Source organism: Ornithorhynchus anatinus, chromosome 20 (assembly GCF_004115215.2).
Source record: "Ornithorhynchus anatinus isolate Pmale09 chromosome 20, mOrnAna1.pri.v4, whole genome shotgun sequence".
Lineage (NCBI taxonomy): Eukaryota > Metazoa > Chordata > Mammalia > Monotremata > Ornithorhynchidae > Ornithorhynchus > Ornithorhynchus anatinus.
The window spans coordinates 7216870-7236377 of NC_041747.1; the positions used below are offsets into that span (position 1 = coordinate 7216870).

The window sequence follows — 19508 nt, forward strand, 5'->3', positions numbered from 1 at the left end:
CTTGGGCAAATCCCTACACTTCCCTGGGCCTCAGTTACCTCATTTGTCAAATGGGATTGAAGCCAGTGATCTCCGCTGTTAGAGTGTGCTCTCCCTGGCGCTTAGCACAGCACTCTGCACACAGCAAGCGCTCAATAAAAATGACTGGATCCATTCGTTCATTCCGTCATATTTTTTGAGCACTAACATTTCTATGGAGGACTTACGGGGTGCGGAGCACTGTACTAAGAATTTGGGAGGGTTCAACGTGGCGATCAACAGCCCCCTTCCCTGCCCACAGGGAGCTTCCAGGAGTTGACAATCTTACAGTTTTGCTCTAGTGTCCTCTCCCAAGTGCTCAGCTCAGTGCTCTGCACACAGTAAGCGCTTAATAAATAGGATTGTAGGAATAAATGAATGAGAGACACGGACAGCGTGCAAGCTGATCAGCTCACTCTACCTCGGTGCTTAGTCTAGTGGCTGGCACCTAGTAGGGTTTTTTAAAAAAATAGCATTTAGAAGAGCAGAAGCAGCATGGCTAAGCAGCGTGGCTCAGTGGAAAGAGCCGGGGCCGGGGAGTCAGAGGTCATGGGTTCGAATCCCGGCTCCGCCCCTTGTCAGCTGTGGGACTGTGGGCAAGTCCCTTCACTTCTCTGGGCCTCAGTTCCCTCATCTCTAAAATGGGGGTTAAGACTGTGAGCCTCCCATGGGACAACCTGATGACCCCGTGTCTCCCCCGCGCTTAGAACAGTGCTTGGCACCTAGTGAGCTTTTAATACCAACATTATTATTCTCTGGGCCTCAGTTCCCTCATCTCTAAAATGGGGGTTAAGACCGTAAGCCTCAAGTGGGACAACCTGATGACCCCGTGTCTCCTCCAGCGCTTGGAACTGGGCTCGGCACCTAGTGAGGGCTTAAATACCAACATTATTATTATTCTCTGGGCCTCAGTTCCCTCATCTCTAAAATGGGGGTTAAGACCGTGAGCCAACCTGATGACCCCGTGTCTCCCCCCGCGCTTAGAACAGGTCTCGGGACCTAGTGAGCGCTTAACAAATACCAGCATTATTATTCTCTGGGCCTCAGTTCCCTCATCTGGAAAACGGGGGTCAAGACAACCTGATGACCTTTTACCTCCCCCAATGCTGAGAACAGGGCTGTGCACCTAGTCAGCGCTGAACAAACACCGTCGTTATTATTATTATTAAAAAGGCAACCGAAAAGGGGGAAGGGGGAGGAAGGGGAGGGGACGGAAGAGGAGGGAGAAATGGAGATATCCGGCGATTAGGGGGGAAGGGGCGGAGGGCCGGGGGGGGGTCCTAAGGGGGGGGCTGGGCCGGTCCGGGCAGGACCCCGGGGTCGTGGGTACCTGGTCCTCGCCGTCGTAAAGGCGAACCCCGCGTTGCTGCACCACCAAAGCCTCGGGCAGCTCCAGGAGCCCGCTCGTCCACGAGAACCGATCCATGGCCACGGGCCCCGGCCGGCACCGCCCCCCGTCCTCTAACCCCACCCCGCCCCCCGACGCCTCCATTGCTTTGCGCAAGCTCCCACCGCACAGCAGGATTCGAACCCCTGACCCCCCAAACCCCTGCTCCTTCCACCCCATCACGCTGCACGTCCCCGGACTTGGAGCCTGGCTCCCGTACCTTCTCGGTCCCTGCCGGCTGCCCCGGCGAGAGCTGGATGGAGCTGAATTTTCTGGTCAAGAGACAAGCAGTGAGGTTGAGGAGCTCTGCGAAAAATAGAATCGTGCAATCAATCCCCGCCCTTAAAGATCCCCAGGTGGGACAGGGATGTCTGTCTCCCCCGATTAATAATAATAATGTTGGTATTTGTTAAGCGCTTACTATGTGCCGAGCACTGTTCTAAGCGCTGGGGGAGAGACAGAGTCATCAGATTGCCCTACGTGGGGCTCACAGTCTTATTCCCCATTTTACAGATGAGGTCACTGAGGCCCAGAGAAGTGAAGTGACTTGCCCACAGTCCCACAGCTGACAAGTGGCGGAGTGGGGATTCGAACCCCTGACCTCTGACTCCCAAGCCCGGGCTCTTTCCACTGAGCTCTGCTGCTTCTCTAGACTGTGAGCTTGTCAATGGGCAGGGATTGTCTCTCTCCGTTGCCGAATTGTCCATTCCAAGCGCTTAGTACAGTGCTCGGCACATAGTAAGCGCTCAATAAATACTATTGAATGAATGAAATCCATCATGATGATCTTGGTTCTACCCCAGTGCTCACGGGCTGCTTGACACAAAGAGCATGGCCTCATTTCCACCTGAGCCTAGGCCTGGGTGTCGGAGGACCTGGGTTCTGGGTTCTAATTCGACCTCTGCCGCTTACTGCTGTGTGGCCTTGGGCAAGTCGCTTGACTTCTCTGTGCCTTAGTTTCCTCATCTGCAAAATAGATTGCCCACCTATTCCTTTTCCAACTTAGTCTGTGACCCCTCATGTGAGAATCTGTTGATCTTGTAACTAATAATAATTGGGGGGGATCTGCTTATCTTAATAGTAATATCATATTATGTTTATCATAATTATGGTACTTGTTAAGTGCTTCCTATATGCCAAGCCCTGGGATGGATTCAAGTTAGTCAGGTTGGACACAGTCCCTGTCCCACATTGGGTTCACATTCTTGAGCCCCATTTTACAGATGAGGTAATGGGCCTGGGAGTCAGAAGGTCCTGGTTTCTAATCCCCGTTCCCCCATTTGGCAGCTGTGTGACTTTGTTTAAGTCACTTCACTGAGCCTCAGTGACCTCATCTGCAAAATGGGCATTAAGACTGTGAGCCCCACGGGGAGCCTGGTTACGTTGTATCTTCCCCAGCACTTAGAACAGTGTTTGGCCCATAGTAAGCGCTTAATAATAATAATAATATTATTATTAGAGGTCCGGGCCACATAATAAGCGCTTAAGTACCACTATTATTGTTCTCTGGGCCTCAGTGATCTCATCTGCAAAATGAAGATTAAGACTGTGAGCCCCATGGGGGACAACCTCGTTACGCTGTATCTTCCGCAGCACTTAGAATGGTGTTTGGCCCATAGTAAGCGCTTAATAAATAATAATAATACCATTATTATTAGTAGAGGTCCGGAGCACATAACAAGCGCTTAAGTACCATTATTATTATTGTTATTATTCCCTGTGTCTCAGTAACCTCATCTGCAAAATGTGGATTAAGCCTGGAGCCCCAAGGGGGACAACCTGGTTATGTTGTATCTTCCCCAGCATTTAGAAGGGTGCTTAACCCAAAGTAAGCGCTTAATAAATATTATTATTATAGGTCCGGGGTACATAATGAGCACTTAAATGCCATAATTATTATTATTCACTAGGCCACGCTGCTTGTTGTTATTGTCTTGTTTTTGTCCGTCTCCCTCCCCCGATTTAGACTTTGAGCCCGTCATTGAGCCGAGATGGTCTTTCTTTGTTGCCAAATTGTCCATTCCAAGCGCTTAGTACAGTGCTCTGCACCTATTAAGTGCTCAATAAATACTATTGAATGAATGAATGCTTGACCCCCAATAGAGCTTTTTAATAATAATAATGTTGGTATTTGTTAAGCGCTTATGTGCAAAGCACTGTTCTAAGTGCTAGGGGGATACAAGGTGATCAGGTTGTCCCACGTGAGGCTCCCAGTCTTCATCCCCATTTGACAGATGAGGTCACTGAGGCACAGAAAAGTGAAGTAATAATAATAATACTGTTGGTACTTGTTAAGCGCTTACTATGCGCAGAGCACTGTTCTAAGCACTGGGGGAGATACAGGGTCATCAGGTTGCCCCACGTGAGGCTCACAGTCTTAATCCCCATTTTACAGATGAAGGAACTGAGGCACAGAAAACTTGCCCACAGTCCCACAGCTGACAAGTGGCAGAGTCGGGATTCGAACCCATGACCTCGGACTCCCCAGCCCGGGCTCTTTCCACTGAGCCACGCTGCTTCTCTAATAATAATGTTGGTATTTGTTCAAGCACTTACTAGGTGCAGAGCACTGTTCTAAGCGCTGGGGGAGATACAGGGTCATCAGGTTGTCCACGTGAGGCTCCCAGTCAATCCCCATTTTACAGATGAGGTCACTGAGGCCCAGAGCAGTGTCTTGCCCACAGTCCCCCAGCTGACAAGTGGCAGAGCCGGGATTCGAACCCATGACCTCGGACTCCCCAGCCCGGGCTCTTTCCACGCTGCTTTTCTAACAAAGGCCATAAAGAATGGGATAATGCAGGGTGGCAGATGCCGCCATCACAATGACAGGGGGATCCCGGGCATCTTGCACAGCATTGGTGTCCTTGGAGCCGTGGGCAGGTCCTTGCCCCCACCCCCGAGCCGTTAGAGAGGCTGGCGCCCCCCGCCGGCGGCTCTTTAGGTTTGAAACGCGGCGCTCGTTCCCGCGAGACTAGAGGCGGGGCCACGCGCCCGGCCGCCCTCCCCATTGGTCCATCCCCGCCCGCCGCGAGACCGGAGGCGGAGCCCCGCCCCCCCGGCCGCCGTCGGCCCTCCCCATTGGTCCATCCCCGCCCGCCGCGAGACGAGGGGCAGCCCCGCCCCCCCGCCGCCGGCCGCCCACCCCATTGGTCCATTCATGTCGCCGTGGAGCCAATGGGCGGGCGGCTCGCGGTCGCTGGCTTCAAACCGAAGAGCCGGGGGCTGCGCGCGCCCTGGCGACTATGAGCGTACTGGACGCCCTGCAGCTGCCCGCCAGCCAGAGGGCTCAGCCCTCCTTCAGAGGTGGGTCGGGGGGCGAGGGGGGTCACGCTTTCCTTCCAGGCTTGTGCCTCCATTCAATTGTATTTAATAATCATAATGTTGGTGTTTGTTAAGCGCTTCTTATGTGCAGAGCACTGTTCTAAGCGCTGGGGGAGACACAGGGGCATCAGGTTGTCCCATGTGGGGTTCCCAGTCTTCATCCCCCACTGCCTAGAGAAGCAGCGTGGCTCAGTGGAAAGAGCCTGCGCTTGGGAGTCAGAGGTCATGAGTTCGAATCCCAGCTCTGCCACTTGCCAGCTGGGGGACTGTGGGCAAGTCACTTTACTTCTCTGTGCCTCAGTGACCTCATCTGTAAAATGGGGACAAGACTGTGTGCCCCAAGTGGGGCGACCTGATTCCCCTGTATCTCCCCCAGCGCTTAGAACAGTGCTCTGCACGTAGTAAGCGCTTAACAAATACCAACATTATTATTATTATCCCCATTTGACAGATGAGGTCACTGAGGCCCAGAGAAGTGACTTGCCCACAGTCCCACAGCTGACAAGGGGCAGAGGTGGGATTCGAACCCATGATCTCTGACTCCCAAGCAGGGCCTCTTTCCACTGAGCTTACCGCGGGCGAAGCACTGTACTGAGCGCTTGCGGGATCCATTCATTCCATAGTATTTCCACTCATTCATTCAGTCGTATTTAGTGAGCGCTTACTAAGTGCGGAGCACTGTGCTAATCGCTTGGACTGTACAATGGGACAACTGATAGGGACCGCCCGGGCTTGGGAGTCAGAGGTCATGGGTTCGAATCCCGCCTCTGCTACTTGGCAGCTGTGTGACTGTGGGCAAGTCACTTCACTTCTCTGGGCCTCAGTTCCCTCATCTGTAAAATGGGGATTAAGACTGTGAGCCTCACGTGGGACAATCTGATTACCCTGTATCTACCCCACCGCTTAGAACAGTGCTCTGCACATAGTAAGCGCTTAACAAATACCAACGTTATTATTATTATCATTCACTTCTCTGGGCCTCAGTGACCTCACCTGTAAAATGGGGTGAAGACTGACTGTAAGCCTCACGTAGGACAACCTGATGACCCTGTATCTCCCCCAGCGCTTAGAACAGTGCTCTGCATATAGTAAGCGCTTAACAAATACCAACATTATTATCCCTGCCCAACGATGGAGCGCTTACTGTGTGCAGAGCACTGGACTAAGCAATGGGGGAAATACAATATAGCAATAAAGAAAGACCATCCCTGCCCACAACGAGCTCACAGTCTAGTGATCACCTTGTATACTCCCCAGCGCTTAGAACAGTGCTTGGCACATAGTAAGCGCTTAACAAACGCCATTATAATTATTATTATTAGTGTAGGGGGGGAGGCATTCATTCAATCGTATTTAGTGAGCGCTTGCTAAGTGCAGAGCACTGTACTAAGCGCTCGGAGAAGTACAGGGCAGCAATAGAGGCAATCCCTGCCCACAACAAGCTCACAGTCTTGAGGGGGAAGAGACAGACATCAGTACAAGTAAACAGACATCAATTAAATAAAATTACAGATATATAAATAAAGGGCTGCACGGTGGGGACGGGGAGGAAGAGCAAAGGGAGGGAGTCAGACGTCAATACACAATAGGGCTCCATAAATACATTTAATTGATTTATCCTGTCTGACATACGGGAGAGAAGCACTCAGTGAATACCCTCGATTGACTGGCATTCAGTTACTGAGTGCTTACTCTGTGCAGAGCACAGTGCTTAAACCCTTGGGAAAGTGCAAACTAATTGATAAACACAATCCCTGCCCTCATTCATTCATTCAGTAGTATTTATTGAGCGCTTACTAGGTGCAGAGCACTGTACTAAGCACTTGGAATGTACAATTTGGCAACAGAGACAATCCCTGCCCACTGACAGGCTTACAGTCGAATCGGGGGAGACAGACAAAAACAGTAGCAATAAATAGAATCAAGGGGATGGACATCTCATTAAAACAAGAACAATAAATAGAATCAAGGGGATGTACATCTCATTAACAAAATAAATAGGGTAATAAAAAATATATACAATTGAGTGGAGGAGCACAGTACTGAGGGGAGGGGAAGGGAGAGGGAGAGGAGTAGAGGGAAAGGGGGAAAAGGGGCTGAGGGGAGGTGAAGGGGGGGCAGAGAGAGAGCAGAAGGAAAAGGGGAAGCTCAGTCTGGGAAGGCCTCTTGGAGGAGGTGAGCTCTCAGTAGGAGCTTACAACCTAGGGGGGAAACAGATACTAAAATAAATTCCGGGGAGGGGATAAGAATTAAAAATATGTGCATAAGTGTTGTGGGGTGAGTACCTGAGTGCTTATGGAGGATGGGACTCAAGTGCATAAGTGATATAGGCCCTTAACCTTCATCTCCCCTTACTCCTCAGCACCACTGATTGGGAGCACTTTGCTCTGCTCCAGAGAGCAGGAGACGGAGGAGGGATCTGGGTTGGGGGCCTTCTCGGGCCCTATTGCTTTCCCAGCCTGTCCTGGCGGGTGACTTTTTTTTGTTTTGCTTTGTTAATGGTATTAAGCGCTTCCTATGTGCCAGGCGCTGTTCTGAGTGCTGGAGTAGATACAAGCTACTCAGGTTGGACACAGTCCCTGTCCCACAGGAGACTCATAGTCTTAATCTCCATTTTACAGATGAGGTGACTGAGGCATAGAGAAATCAAGTGATGTGCCCAAAGTCGCACAGCAGACTGTTGCGGGTGAAATTCCAGTAGAAGGGGGCATCCGGGCTCCTGTCTCTGCCACTGGCCACCGAGGCTCCTGAGGGATGATATTACCTGACGTTCACCTTCAGAGCCCATTGGATAGAGTACGGCCCTGGGTTCAAATCCCAGCTCTGCCACTTGTCTGCTGTGTGACCTTAGGCGAGTCATTTTGCTTCTGGACCTCAGTTACCTCATTCTGTAAAATGGGGTTTCAATGCCTGTTCTCCCTGTGAGGCCTCTATGGGACCTGGACTTTGTCCTACCTGATTAGCTTGTATCTGTCTCAGAGGTTTATACAGTGTCTGGCACAAGGTGAGTGCTTAACTAATATTTTTTAAAGTCTCTAGTATTAGTGAATTATTCTTTAATCATGATTGTTATGAGACCCTAACTTTTATCCTACTGTGAGCCTTGCCAACTTGACTTCAGAGGTACTGTATTTAAGATGGGAGTGTCCTATTTTGTTGTCTTTTGGTTGTGCTGAGGTACTTGTTTGGAGGTAAACATAATTTGTACATGTTTCTTTTTTTCAATTAGAGCAAAGAAAGCAAAAAATTGAGGAATATCTGTCACGGAGGAAGACCTTCTCTGGCTTAAATAGGCAGGAAAAGCAGATAAAAGTCAGGTGAGGTGAAACATAATTATTTTAATTCACTTGTTTTGTGCAACTAGTCGGACAAAGTATATCTTGAAAAAACACCGTTATGTTGATAGTATTCCTAATTGATGTTGAGCCCTAAGTATGGATTTTGAGGATTCTATTTTTTGACTGCACTCCTGTTGAAGGTTTGTCAGTTGTCACTTGGAAGCTGTGCTGCACACTAATTCCTGATCTGCTCCATACCATATCCAGACAGTGCCAGGTTATTGGAAGGGCATTCCCTTATTTTGCCACCTTTTTCCAAACCAAAACGTTAAAAACATCTGTTCTGGCCAAACGGTGTATTCCTAATTCCATAGACTTTTATAGGCATCTTAGACCTGTATGCTTCCTCCAGAGAAACAAAAAAAGTGATATCCTTTTTCTTCTTTTAAAGCAACAATAATTGGAAGGAAAAAGCAAGTGAGAACAAAAACCAAATGGCAACGAAGGCTCTGAAGCTTAAAACCAAAATGGTAAGTTGCAAAGTTTGTATCGAAATCTCTGCTTTCCTCCGCTTTGTTCTTTACCTTGCTCCTATCTCTTAACCTGGGCCTCTTTTTAATGGAAGTGAAGAAATGTGAGGAACTAATCTCTCTCAATTCATTTCAGGAAGATAAAGAAAATACTAACAGGACAAAGCTGGACAAAAACAGCCAGACCATGGAAAGAAATGGGGCTCCTTTAAAAGCCACTACTGTATTGACCAACTCATCTGCAGCTCTAAGCTCAAAAAATATTGGGGATTCCAGTCAGATTGTTCAAGTGTCCCTCACTGAGGAGAACAATGCCAAAGTTCAACGTATGTCCTTTAGTCAGGCCTTTTTGATTAAAAGAAATCGAAAAGAGGAACAGCTGATTGCGGAAAAGCTGAAATCTGATGTTAACTTGCCAAAGAAACCAGTGCTTGGCTCCTATCGCGGCAAGGTGGTTCAATCTAAAATAAATTCCTTTCGAAAGCCACCACCACGCAAGGATGAGCATTCTCTGACCAGAGCGACGCCTTCGGCCATCGTTTCTAAGCCAGCGGTGAGACCTCCCTCCGCCAGCGGCGGTGCCGTCAAAGGTGGAAGAATCTCAAATGAGGCTATTTCCACGAAATCTGGGAGCATCGGCTCCTCCCAGATCAGATCTCTCGTGAGACCTCCTCTTAGGAACCACCCTGACCCGATACCAAAACAAACCATCCATAGGGCCTCTGTCCAGGTCACTGCCTCCAAAGAGCCTCATACAAAAAGGCCCTTACTGTCAAATCCAGTTCCATCTACTGTCAAGAAAGGGCCACCTGCATCCCAGGTGAAGCCAACTCTGTCTAATGTCAAGAAGCGACCGCCACCAGGAAAACCGGCTCTGGCGAATGCCAAGACCGATGCCTCAGATGGGCTGGGAAAAAAGGAAGCAGTGCCTGTCACATCCAGAGCTCCAGCCCAGCCTGCTCCTTCAACGTTGCAGGCAAAATCAATGGGCATTCGGAGGTCTACTCTCTCAAAAGAATCAGCAGAAGAGAGAAGGTAAAAATGACTGCTTTTTGGGTTGTTGTTGTTTTTAAAGATTTGTTGGATGATGTCATATTCAGTTTTGAGAACCGTATATTGGCATAGGACGAATCTGTAAGCTGTCTTTGGGGCATGAGCATTTGATGACTGTGGTGTGCAGTGTAAGGTTGTCAAATTCGAAAGCGATCTTTTTGGAAAGACAGACCTAAATCCTAAAAACTAAAGCACTGTTTGTGCAGTATAAACTGGAATTCTCTAATAATAATAGTAATAATAATGGTAATTATAGTATTTAAGTACTTACTGTGTGTCAAGACCAAGTGCTCACTAGTGCTTACAAGTGCTTTTTCTATTTGGGAATTCCTTGGGTCTCTTGAAAAAAATTTAAATTTTGATACCAGTCTAAGGACCCCGGGCAGGGCAGACCACAGAGCTCTGGGGAGAAGAAGCAGGAGTGCCAGGGAGAAAGCGGGTGGGACGTCGTGGAAAGTCAAAGGTCAACAAGGCCTCTTCTCCTGGACCAGCTTTCTCTTGGTTCTTCTGCTGTTCCTCTTGGTCAGTGGCATGATGAATGTTGCCCGTGATTACAGACTCCTGATAGGTGTGCAGGAGTGTTCAATAACTTATTGAAGATTTTAGATGTTTGACAATATTAGTACTATTATTGTGGCATTTAGGAAGCACATATTTTGTGCCAAGGGCTGGGGTTGATTTGGGCTCACGATAACTAATTTTGAAATGTACAGCTTGAATGAGCTAGTTTTCTAAGGGCCTAGGGGCCTGCCCTCTGAGCAGATAATGAACCCTCGGAAATCAGGTCATTCAAGACCTGGCCAAAAGATTAGGGAAAACCAAACTGAGTCTAGGAGATACTGAGTTAATATTTTTCTAATTGTAGAGCTCGCCTGGCTGAATGGAAAGCTTCCAAGGGAAAAGTGTTAAAAAGACCTCCTATTTCTATGCCGCCGGCTCAATCTGAGCCGAAAGAACAACAAGTGGAGTCATTCTGGACCACCATTGTAGAAGAGGAGGAGCAAGTATTATTTACTGAAAAAGTTAACAGTTCTTTTGCTGAATGCCTAAAGTTAATTAATGAGGTAACAAGATTTTTTTCAATATTTACTGTATAACACAACTGGTATTACAATTGATTTAAACTACCAAGCAATTGGGAGATCATCTTTTGCTTTTGAACATTTTAGGGGTTCTCACATTTTTTTGGTGGCCCTAAATCTATCTTTTCCTCACAAGATTTTAAGAGTTTGGAGTACAGTCAGTCAGTCAATGGTATTTGAGCACTTATTGTGTGCAGAGTGCTGTACTCTGTACTAAGTGCAGAACACTGGGGAGAGTACAGTACAATGGTGGGGAGACACAGTCCCTGCCCACAAGGAGCATACAGTTCAGAGGGAGAGAATTTAGCATTAACACAGTCTAAAAGCACTGAGGATGTCTTATAAATAGCCATCTCTAGAATAACTTATTTTTCCATCTTTAAAATTGTTTTAAAATGTAGCTTATTTTGCCTCTACTAACACTTATGGTTAGAAATTCTTAGGAGTCAAGAAATCTTGTAAATTACAAACCACAGTCTGAAAAAACCCTGCCCCACATAATAATACTTGATAATTATGGTACTTGTTAAGTGCTTACTATGTGCCAAGCACTGAACTAAACTCTGGGTTAAATACATGCAAGTTACTCAGGTTGGACACAGTCCTGTCCCACTTAGGGCTCACAGTCTAAGCAGGTGGGAGAACAGGTATTGGAAACCCCATTTTATAGATAAGGTAACTGAAGCCCAGGGAAGTGAAGTGACTTGCCTAGAGTCACACAGCAGACAAGTGGCAGAGTTGGGATTAGAATCCAGTTCCTCTGACTCCAATGGGGCTTGAATGATCAACTTTTGTGCTCCACTTTACTCCCTGAAGCAAGGGAAGTGGTAGCCTCTGAAGCTGAATAAGCCATCAACATGATTGGATTTTTAAAAGCCAACCTATTATTCTTGGTGGTTGCGCTATGTCATCCAAGAGGCTGTCATATTCAGTTCTTATTAGAGGACCTAGAGAAGTGGGGAAAAAAATTATTTAATAGATGAGACCACCTAAAGAAAAGTTCAAGGAGCCAGAGCCATTTAGCCTCGAGAAGAGAAGGCTAAGGAGGGCTCTGTTTTGTTTCTGCTGAACTACCTCTCTTCCTTTCAAGTGCTCAGAACTGTGCTCTGTGCTCTAATAGTCCATGTGTCTAAACAAATCAGAATATAAGGTGGAAAGAGAAAATTGAACTTAAATTCCTTAGTTTGTGAGCTCCTCTGGGAGAAGTTTTGAGAGGGGAGAAAAGGGAATCATCAGGGACTTTCACTTATGTTCCACATTCCTTATACCAGTTGTAGTGTAGTAAATGGACAGTTGGAAGCATGTTATGGAGACATTTATCTTACTGCATTTCCCCAACTTCAGGGATGTCCAAGAGAAGAAGTACTCGACATACTGGACAAGGTTATTCAAAATATTCCCGATGCCAGAAAACTGGTCAAATACTGGGTATGTCTCGCACGACTTGAACCGATCACAAATCCTATTGAAGATCTCATTTCCATTTATGAGAAGGCCTTGCTGGCAGGGGCTAAGGTGAGAACTGGAATGGATCGAATTATGTTACAAAGTCGGGGTCTACAACCAATACTTCCTTACTGAAGGATAAATTCATTAATGCTTTTTTTTCTTTTAAAAAATAAAGTAGGCGGTGAACAATGAAGTGATGCAAATATTTGAGCCATGTGTCCTTAGGATGCAACAAAATGTTATGCAGTCATTCCCAATGTTTAGGATATGAAAAAAATTTCTTTAGTTTATGAAGATCCTGTCTTTATCCTGATCTGCCTCAGTTAGTGGCCCTGTTTGCCTTGTGTGTGTGTGTGTGTGTGGTGCATGTGTGTGTGTGACTTTGTGTGACTGAGTAATGCAGTCATCTTTTAAGTGCATCTCTGGAAACAAAGGCCAAATTAATTTGTCTTTCCACTCTATGAGAACACTTAAAAGAGTTGTTTTAGCCAATTTTAAAAATGGAGGAATCCAGAGAATATGTGAGTCAGTAATAGAGGGAACATGAAGGGTGGGGGTGGTGAGGAAGAGAGCTATCAAAAAATAACCATCTTGAAGGTAGCAGTAAATATTAGCTTGAAATTTACCAGAAACTAAATGATACAGTCTGCTACTCTACACCGAAACCATTTGAATGCCTTTCTATGTCATATGGTTGGCGGTGCCCCTAGGAAACCCATTGATCTGGAAGAATGTTTTCATGTATTTGAATGCTTTAGTCATTATTTGGTAGCTGCAGTTCTATATGTGCCAGCTTGAATCAAGAAAAAAGTCGCCCCGTGAGAAGTCCTTGTCTTCCAAATGGAGTTTTGTGCCTTAGATTTCAGAATTTGAAATCTCAGAATGGTGTAAACATTCACAAGTTGAGCAGCTCAATTACTATTTGAAAATGTCCATTTTTCTGTCTGGTTTTTGGCTGCGTTATAAGAAGTAATTCTTTGTATTAAGCCTATTGAAGAGCTGCGGCACACAGTTACTGACATTCTAAAGAAGAAGAACCTTGCGCAGACTGATGTTGGTAAGCTAGAGACTTCTGTTTTTCATGCTGAAAAATAACCCTTGGGCTAGTTCTTTATTAAAATTTCCTTCCATTTTGATTTTTATCTGATCGTGCCCATGAATAGACACATTTTGGCAAGACCCAAAACCTCAGAGTAAAGTCAGGAAGGAATGCATTTACAGTGACTGGGTACAAATGGTAAAACGCTAAACTATAATCGCACTGTAGGCGGGGAACCAACTGTATTCTTCCAAGCTCATAGTACAGTGCTCTGCACATAGTAAGCCCTCAATAAATACCACTGATTGAAGTCTGGTGAAATTCTAGGCATTATTTTTCTTAATGGAAACAGGTTATGACCTAGCAAAAACAAGTGTGGGTGTTAATCTGTTCAACCGCTGTAAGGGACCTCATTCTAGTTATTGACAACCTCCTAAAACGATTGATATCCTTTGGTGTCACTCAGATTTGTGACTGCTGCTTGCAGCCAAGAGCCTGCCTATTGCTTGTAATATATTTGATTAAAGTGTTCCTGGATTTTAGGAAGGAGAAGGGCTATGAAACTGTCAGCTCAGAGGCAATGTAAATGGAACGAGACCCAAGGCAGAGAAATGGGTAGAACAGGCAGGGAATTCTGGAGCACCAACAGCAACTGGATTTCCCTAGAGCCTCAGGTTCAAACAGACTTTATGTCCCTGGACTCTCCTGTCTCCCCTTCTCAATGGGAGTAAGAACCACATCTTTCCTTGATGACTTTCCTCTTCTTGAGACTAAAAAAATTAAAGACTTGTGTGCTGGGGAACAGGGCATCAGAGAGTCAAGTGATTAAATTGTTGATCAAAGACAACAGCAGATACTCAAGTTTTTACTGCACGGAAGAAGGCAATGGTAAACCACTTTGGTATTTTTAACCAAGAACTATGGTCTATGGACTACATGCCAGACGATGAAGATAAAACGTTCTGGAAATGTGTCCGTGGAATCACCATGGGTCAGAAATGACTCGACAGCATTTGACAACAACCACAACTAGTTTAGCTTGTATCTACCCCAGTACTTAGTAGAGTGCCTGGCACATAATAGGCACTTAATAAATATGATTTTTTAAATCATATTTGGGTGGAGCTAAGGGAATGGATTGAGGATATGCATTTAAGTCAGTAGCTATGCATTTCAGGAAGCACAGTGAAGAGCTCTTGGATGATTCTGGGGTTCCCCTTAGATCCTCTTTGTCCTTTTTGGAAATCTGGTCTGCCCTTGTATGACTTTGACTGGAAATATTTTAATGTTTTAACTTTGGCTTATGGCATCATCTGAAAACCTGTTCTCTCTAGGGGAGAGTGTTAACGCGATTAATACAACTGAAGAAGGAATTAAGGAAGTCAGTGAAGTAGCAAATGAAGGAGACATTGATGCAAATTTGAAGTCTGAGGAGAAAGACTTGAAAATGAAAAATAAGAGTTCCAGAAAGAGAGTGACCATGAAATCTGAGGAGCAGCAGGATGATGGTACCCAAGAAGATTCCATTAACAGTTTGAAGACTCCCGATAGAGAAACTGACGGAGCTTTCTTAGTTAAATACAATGTGTCGACCACACCATACTTGCAGAGGTAAGATCAATTAGGAGGTAAATTTAAGGCTTTTCCCAAATGCCTCATAGAGAGGTGAACTTCCAACATTTGTTTATTTTACAGTTGGCAATTGTTCATTCTCTATCTTTGTTGTTTGGCTCAAAGCTAGTTCTGCAATGAGAACTGTTTCTTTCGGGAGATGTTAGGAGTTCCATTTTTGTAAGGACTTACTATGTGCCAGGCACTGTACTAAGCACTGGGTAGATACAAGCTAATTAGGTTGGACACAGTCCATTTCCCACATGGGGTTAACAGTCTTAATCCCCATTTTACAGATGAGGGAACTGAGACCCGGAGAAGTTAAGTGACTTGCCCAAGGTCACACCGCAGATGAGTGGCGGAGCCGGGATGAGAAAGCAGGTCCTTCCGACTCCCAGGCCTCTGCTCATGCTGCTCCTAAGGTTGTGCATGAATATACCTTGGCACAGGGATAAATGCTAATGTGTGTGTTCCCTTCAAGCGTGAAGAAGAAGATGCAGTTGGAAGAAACGGATTCTGCAGTTAAAGATTTGAAGTTCCTCACCCCTGTGAGGCGGTCTCGCCGTCTTCAGGACAAGACCTGTAAACTACCAGCCATGTTAAAGGATCACTATCCCTGTGTTTCTTCTTTGGAACAACTGGCAGAATTGGGAGGTGAAACCAATTGTTTTATATACCGGCAAAATGTTGCACTGCCCGGAACTGACACAGAAGCTGAAGAACCACAGAAAGAATGAAAGTTTGGCAAGAAATATCTTTTTTAAGAAAAAAAAATCTTGGAGGTCTGTTGGATATGTATTTTTCATAAGTATGTAGAATTGGCATAAATGCTAATATCTAGACATTTTAGGTATCTGCTTCCAAGTATGAGAATAGGTGATTGCATGGTCACTAAGCAAAACAACGCCCTTAATATGACTTACAACTCTACTTTTATTTCAGATGGATGGGGACTTTTTAGTGCATAGACTGATATTACTCTGCTGTTTTGCTTAGTTTTCTTTGCAGCAAGTGTTGTGAAATAGTTTAAGCCAGAAGCATCCTCATTCATTAACTTGGGAATGGTTTGCTTGGACAGAATTTCTAAAGAGCAAAACTAAAGTTGGAGGGAATGAGGCAGATTAATCAAGAGGACAGGGCTAAAGCATATAGCATTTTAGGAATGGGTTGTTCATAAAGGAGACTTTTCTCCTGGCCAATCTAGCATCTTTGAGAAGTAAAATGTACTTTTTGATAATAACCTAGGGGAAAATTCAGTATACTTGGGATTTATTAAAAAAAAATACTAGCATAACACTAATCTTTATGCTAACTTTAATACTATCATTTGTACTAATGAGCCAGTTCCAGCACTTAATATTCCCCAAGCTGACAGTATGCTGAGATTTTAAAAATATAGAATTGCATACAGATATTGTAGTACTGTGGCTTTTTTTTTTTTCAGCAGATGGTCCATTGTGTTCAATAAAATCACTTTCTGATAAAAACATTGATGATGCCACAACTTCTCAATTCAAGGAGTTCTGTCTTAGCTCAGACCAAACTATCCAGCCCCATGCAAGTTGGGGAGGGTTTTTTCTGAGCATCCACTTGATTTTATGTAGATTGATTTCATATCCATAAAGGTTAGAATATTTGGATCTGAAGTCTCTAATTACCGTAGTTTCTTGTGAATTTCCTAGCCAGTTTTACAAATGGGCTGGGGCCCATAATTTGAAGTCAAGGTGGACTTTAGTTAAAAACCTTTAAAGTATTCAATGAATTTTTCAGGTTAGAAGCTATTATTTCTACCAGGTTGACTTTCTATAGGAACAATTTTTAATAAATCGCCCCTAGATGTGCTATGTTTATTTTTTTTCATAATTATTAATTATCTTTAGAAAGACATGTTTTTTCAGGCCCAAAAGAAAGAGATATAGGAGCCTCATTCTCAAATGACCTTTCACATTGGGCGTGTGTGAATTATATACTAGTTTGCCTGTTATTGGTAGTGATGATGATGATTATGGAGTCTCCCATCGAGAACAACAGTTGATCCTGGGCCCTGAGAATCCAAAATCAGGAACCTGTGCGGTGCAATTGATAATCCTGGTAGTGGCTTGAGCAGAGCCACTTGCTCACTTTTTCTCGCTCTTTCTCTCCCCTTCCAGTCATGTTTCCCCTAGGGCACAGTGTAGCAGGATTAATAAGCGACATGCACCAAGGGGAGAATAAAGAAATAACTTCTCAAGCCTTCAATTCTTAGCTCAGCAGTAACGTTTTCTCGCCCTGCAGTTTCTATGTGAACTAAAAAGGTGTCCTTCTTCAGCTCCCCACTCTGTATTTTGGGGAACTGTAAGTAGACCAATTTTAAACTAACGAAATCCCTATAGGTTCCCAACTGCATTTGCTTTAGAAATCTTCACTGGGCTACTTCAGGATCATAAATCCTTTGGGCATACAAGTGTTGACTAGTGAAATTGTAGACAAGAAACAGTATATTTGGCAATAGGAAGAAAGTGGAAAATGTTAGTGAGAGAAGCCAGTAAATGCCATCTGGCCCAGGTGAGTTTGGAAGTTTGATTCATCTTGAAGTCTTTTGCAACCAGCAGTCCAATTTGGCTGTAAAGCAAATGTGCCCAAATTTCATTTTGAATCGCCAGAAACGGGATGTCCACTTAGAGGAGGAGCTCAGAGGGAATGAGGGCAAGGTGGAGGAAATAAAGAGGGAAACGGGAGGAGGAAATGGATTTGATAGCTCATAGCGTGTAAAGTCTGTTACTGTATAGTAATTGTAGCTGTAAACCATTAATCCTCATTCAGGCGGTTGCTTTTTCAAATAAACGTATTATAATTGACAATCCTGTAATTGTTTGTCACTAAATTTGTCATCGTTTATAGCCATTTTACAAATTTAAAAGGGAAAATTACACAATTGCTTTCATTGCCCATTAAGTACTCCTATTTTGTTTTGTTCTCATTCGGTAGAGCGGAGCTGAAGTCTGATAAATTGGAGTTGTGTAACAAACTGACACAGAGTAATAATATTAGTAATAATGTTGGTATTTGTTAAGCGCTTTCTATGTGCCAAGCAGTGTTCTAAGCGCTGGGGTAGATCCAAGGTGATCAAGTTGCCCCAGGTGGAGCTCAGAGTCTTAACCCCCATTTTACAGATGAGGTCACTGCTTGGCACGTAGTAATAATAATGTTTAATAATGTTGGTATTTGTTAAGCACTTACTATGTGCCTAGCACTGTTTTAAACGGTGGGGTAGATACAAGGTAATCAGATTGTCCCACATGGGGCTCATAGTCGTAATCCCCATTTTCCAGATGAGGGAACTGAGGCACAGAGAAGTGAAGTGACTTGCCCACAGTCAAACAGCTGACAAGTGGCAGCGCTGGGATTCGAACCCACGACCTCCGACTCCCAAGCCCGTGCTCTTTCCACCGAGCCATGTTTCTCCTCATGTTGGTATTTGTTAAGCGCTTACTATGTGCCAAGCAGTGTTCTAAGCGCCGGAATAAATCCAAGGTGATCAGGCTGGCCCAAGTGGGGCTCAGAGTCGTAACCACCATTTTGGAGATGAGGTCACTGAGGCCCAGAGAAGTTCAGTGACTTGGCCCCAGTCACAGAGCCAACAGGCGGCGGGTTGGGGATTAGAACCTCGACCCCTGACTCCCAAGGCCGGGCTCTTTGCACCAAGCCACGTTGGAGGGGCTGTGCCTACGGTGAGGTTTTGCAGGAATTGTGATCCTCGGCAGGCGCCGGCTGGCCGGGCTCTGCCAACCTCGGAGGCGATGTGGAAGAGATGTTGAGAGCTCACCTCCTCCAAGAGGCCTTCCCAGACTGAGTTTCCCCTTTTCCCTCTGCTCCCTCTGCTCTGCCTCCTTTCCCTCTGCTCCTCCTCCTCTCCCTTCCCCTCCCCTCAGCACTGTGCTCATTTGGATATATTATTTATTACCCTATTTATTGTACATCCCCTTCATTCTATTTATCATGATTATGTTGTCTTGTTTTTGTCCATCTGTCTCCCCCGATTAATAATAATGTTGGTATTTGTTAAGCGCTTACTATGTGCAGAGCACTGTTCTAAGCGCTGGGGTAGACCCAAGAGAATCAGGTCGTCCCACGTGGGGCTCACAGTCTTAATTCCCATTTTACAGATGAGGTAACTGAGGCACAGAGAAGTGAAGTGACTTGCCCACAGTCACACAGCTGACAAGTGGCAGTGACATTAGACAGTGAGCCCGTCATTGGGCAGAGATGGTCTCTATCTGTTGCCGAATTGCCCATTCCAAGCGCTTAGTCCAGTGCTCTGCACCTAGTGAGTGCTCAGTAAATACTATTGAATGAATGAATTGGGAAGCAGCATGGCTCAGTGGAAAGAGCCGGGCCTGGGGAGTCAGAGATCACGGGTTCGAATCCCGGCTCTGCCCCTTGTCAGCTGTGTAACCGTGGGCAAGCCACTTCGCTTCTCTGGGCCTCGGTTCCCTCATCTGTCAAATGGGGATGAAGACGGTGAGCCTCCCGTGGGACCACCCGATTGCCCTGTATCTTCCCCAGCGCTTAGAACAGTGCTCTGCACAGAGTAAGCGCTTATTCCAAGTGCCTAGTACAGTGCTCTGCACATAGTAAGCTCTCAATAAATACTATTGAATATTGAATGAATGAACAAATACCAAGATTATTATGCATGAATTCCCCCATCGAGGCCACGCCCCCGTATCCATGGAAACGTAGGGAGGGAGGGGGGCGGGA

General features: G+C 45.5%; 2 protein-coding genes across 2 annotated transcripts in view; one reads left to right on the forward strand and one right to left on the reverse strand.

Moving 5' to 3' along the window:
• VPS36 (vacuolar protein sorting 36 homolog) overlaps positions 1–1475 on the reverse strand; it is a 28989-nt gene extending 27514 nt beyond the window's left edge. Inside the window, exon 1 of the mRNA XM_029048262.2 lies at positions 1349–1475. Coding sequence (XP_028904095.1) covers positions 1349–1444 — 96 coding nt within the window. The 5' untranslated portion in view covers positions 1445–1475. The remainder of the gene's footprint in view (positions 1–1348) is intronic.
• CKAP2 (cytoskeleton associated protein 2) lies at positions 1443–17608 on the forward strand. Its single transcript, XM_029048535.1, has 10 exons — positions 1443–1695; positions 4577–4708; positions 7956–8043; positions 8456–8534; positions 8671–9569; positions 10453–10651; positions 12014–12184; positions 13106–13175; positions 14492–14768; positions 15250–17608. Exons 1-10 carry the CDS (start codon positions 1443–1445, stop codon positions 15503–15505), a joined length of 2424 nt encoding a protein of 807 aa, XP_028904368.1. The 3' UTR covers positions 15506–17608.
• Positions 17609–19508: the final 1900 nt, after the last annotated feature.